This window comes from Numida meleagris, unplaced genomic scaffold, assembly GCF_002078875.1.
Source record: "Numida meleagris isolate 19003 breed g44 Domestic line unplaced genomic scaffold, NumMel1.0 unplaced_Scaffold1372, whole genome shotgun sequence".
In the NCBI taxonomy this organism is placed as follows: Eukaryota; Metazoa; Chordata; class Aves; order Galliformes; family Numididae; genus Numida; species Numida meleagris.
In genome coordinates, this window is record NW_018363160.1 from 1 (window position 1) to 2,862 (window position 2,862).

Below are 2,862 nucleotides of genomic sequence, written 5' to 3' on the forward strand. Positions count from 1 at the left end.
ATATATATATATATATATATCGTGCTGCCACACGAGAACGTGTCAGCTCCTTTGAAATGTTTGCTTGTTTGCTCGGAGCCAAACAGCCAGGGAGTCGTCTGCAGCACTGCAAGACGTTGGGATTGACCCAAATCTGCGCCTTCCTGCAGCCGAGCATCCCCCAGAGCAGCACCAAGGCTTGGGATGCTCCATGGGGTGCAGGTCCCCTCCTGCCCCTAGGGGCGGTGCTTCGCCTTCCGCTTGGTTCTTTCTTCTTCTTCTTTTATTATTATTATTATTATTATTATTATTTCCATTATAGACATCATTTTAAAAAAATAAACTTTACAATAATACATCTTGTAGTCGCTGCCGTTCGAGCGTTTCTTTTTGAAAAATAAAGAGGAAAGGAAATTGTGAAAAGCCACACTGTAGATGTATATGGTTATGTATATACATACATATCTGTAGGTATAGGTGAGCGCTATATACATACACTATATATGTATATATAAAAGAAAACTGAGTAACATACAGAGGATTCCAACCGCTGCTGGGGTCAGATCCCATTGCCAACCCAATTCCGATGGAATGAAGATGGAAAACGAAGGAAGAATTAAAAAAAAAAAACAAAAAAAAAAACAAAAAAAAAGGAGAAAAAAAAAAAAAAAAGGAAAAACTCCCCCCTCCGAGTGACAGAGAGAAAACATCAGGACAACCTCACACCGTTTGAATACTGGTTTCTTTTCTGATTTTAAAATTCTCACCGACCACGGGAAAGGAAAAGGAAAGAATCCCAGGAACGCCGTAGGGCGGCGGAGCGCTGTCCATGGCCAACGCAGCCCCAATGGCAGCGCTGTGCTCTGGCGATGCCAGCACATCCCGTGTCCCCGTTGGGTCCTTGCAGCACGCTGGGCTGGTGGCCCTGCAGACAGCCCTTGCCCCAGAGCTCCGCTCGTTGCCTTTTTTCCCCTCCCCGGTGCCGCTGGCCGCGTTGGTTCCCCTTTGTGGGTGCCTGGTTTTGCCACAAAATGCCAGGCTCGCGGTTGAGCGTAGGAACCCAACGCGCCGTCCAATGAAAAAAAAAAGCCAAAAAAAAAAAAAAAAAAAAAAAGGAGAAAAAAAAAAAAAGAAAACCACCAAAGTTTCCCAGCACTGTGAGGGTCCTTCTGGCCTTGGGCATCGCTGGTGTTCCGCTTGCAGTCTGGAGACCGAGGTGAGCCCAGCGCTCCCGAGCTGAGATGCGGCAATCGTCCCGTCCCTATAGCAGCAGTTTCAGCAGCAGGACGGGCACAGCTGGAAGGATCCGGGCCGCCCGGTGCTGGCTGCCGGCTGCCTTCTGGTCCACGTAGGTCTTCTGGTCCGGCATCGTGTCCGTGGTGAGCTGGGTCTGGGGTGGGGGACAGCGGGGATCAGCAACGCGCTCAGAGTTTGGGGGGGAAGCATTTGGGGACACACCTCGGTTTTTTGGGCTTTTTTTTGTTTTGGCTCACTGAGCACTGAGAACTGTGGACCATGGGATGATGCCCGTGGGTCCCCATCCATCTGGTGGTGACAGGTCCCCATCCATCTGCAGCTATCAGCAGCAGGTGATGGCTCCCAGCACCAGACTCCCTTCCCAATCCTCCCCCTGCCCCAAATTACCTCTGAGTAGCACAGGCTCTGCTCTTTGGACTTGTTTAGTTTCTGTCCGTGCTCCTGGAGGGGAGAAATGAGGCTCAGGGCACGCTCATGCACGCAGGGCTGCACCCCAGGAGGCTGAGGGTCTTTGCTACACACTTCATTACTTTTTTTTTTGCAACCAAAGTGAAGCTGCAAGCATGCACTGAGCCCCAGGTCCATGCCTTGCTGCAAATCTTCCCTTGTAGAAGGCAATGTCCCCATCCTGCTTCTACTCCAGAGCAAAGCAGCAACCCAGCAAAACGCAAAACATATCTTTTCCAGATTGCCCAAAACCACGTGGAACACAATTGGTTTTCATCCTGACCAAGCCAAGGGCATAAGTGAGGCTCAGAGAAGATCCTGAGCATGGAGTAGGGCACAGATCCTCCTGTTCTTGCACCGCAGCCCCCATGCCCCCAGTTTCCTTCCCCCAGCACCCAGGGGGCAGTGAAATGGAGCCGGCAATCGTCTCACAGAGCCATTAACCAGAAAACACCAGAGCTGATTACTCAAGCGTGCCGGATCTAATTAGAAGCTGCCCACAGGTGACATTGTGTGGGTGAAGGCAATGCTCCCATCCCTTACACATATTCACCGGGCACAGCAGTGGCTTTCCAGCAGATTCGCTTGGAGAAGGACCATGTTGGCCATGCATGTGGGGTACCAACCGCCCATCCTGACCACATCCAGTGTTCACAGCTTGTGTTGAGCTGGACTTCTCACTGCAGTGATGGATCTTCCCAGCTCCACTGAGGGATATGGTTCAGTGGGCTCAGTGATGATGGGTTGATGGTTGACTTGATGACTGTAGAGGTCTTTCTAACCTTATTGATTCTGTCGTTCTATGGGCATGGTGCTGATGGGTTGATGGTTGGACTTGCTGATCCTAGCGGTCTTTTCCAGCCTTAATGATTCTATGATTCCCCACACCAGCACCCCTAGTCTGCAGCAGGGCTCCTACCTGGATGGAGGTGCAGGTGGTGATGATGCTCGTGTCGTACATGGTGTTGCTGTCGTTGATGTCATCGGGCAGGGCAGGGCTTTTCTCCATCTTGGGCGGCATGGTGATGGGAGGCAAGGGGTTCTTGGGGGAGAGGTTGACATCAGTGCCGTTGCCAAAGGCTTGGATGGCGTTTCCTGAGGGCAGGAGAAGATGTTGACATGTGGACATAGGAATGGGATGGGATGGGATGGGATGGGATGGGATGGGATGGGATGGGA

At 51.3% G+C, this 2,862-nt stretch overlaps 1 protein-coding gene across 1 annotated transcript; it reads right to left on the bottom strand.

The window, feature by feature from the left end:
• Positions 1 to 664: 664 nt before the first annotated feature.
• On the bottom strand, positions 665 to 2,801 carry LOC110390577 (GDNF family receptor alpha-2-like). Its single transcript, XM_021381964.1, has 3 exons — positions 2,603 to 2,801; positions 1,624 to 1,677; positions 665 to 1,369 (listed from the first exon to the last, which is right to left on the bottom strand). Exons 1-3 carry the CDS (start codon positions 2,702 to 2,704, stop codon positions 1,241 to 1,243), a joined length of 285 nt encoding a protein of 94 aa, XP_021237639.1. The 5' UTR covers positions 2,705 to 2,801; the 3' UTR covers positions 665 to 1,240.
• Between the last annotated feature and the right edge of the window lie 61 nt (positions 2,802 to 2,862).

Excerpts from the sequence above, each read along its gene's own strand:
- LOC110390577 (XM_021381964.1), bottom strand. The coding sequence starts at position 2,704 with ATGCCGCCCAAGATGGAGAAAAGCCCTGCCCTGCCCGATGACATCAAC. Across the intron at positions 1,678-2,602 it reads CCACCTGCACCTCCATCCAG|GAGCACGGACAGAAACTAAA; the intron begins GTAGGAGCCCTG and ends TCTCCCCTCCAG. Across the intron at positions 1,370-1,623 it reads AGAGCCTGTGCTACTCAGAG|ACCCAGCTCACCACGGACAC; the intron begins GTAATTTGGGGC and ends CCCCCACCCCAG.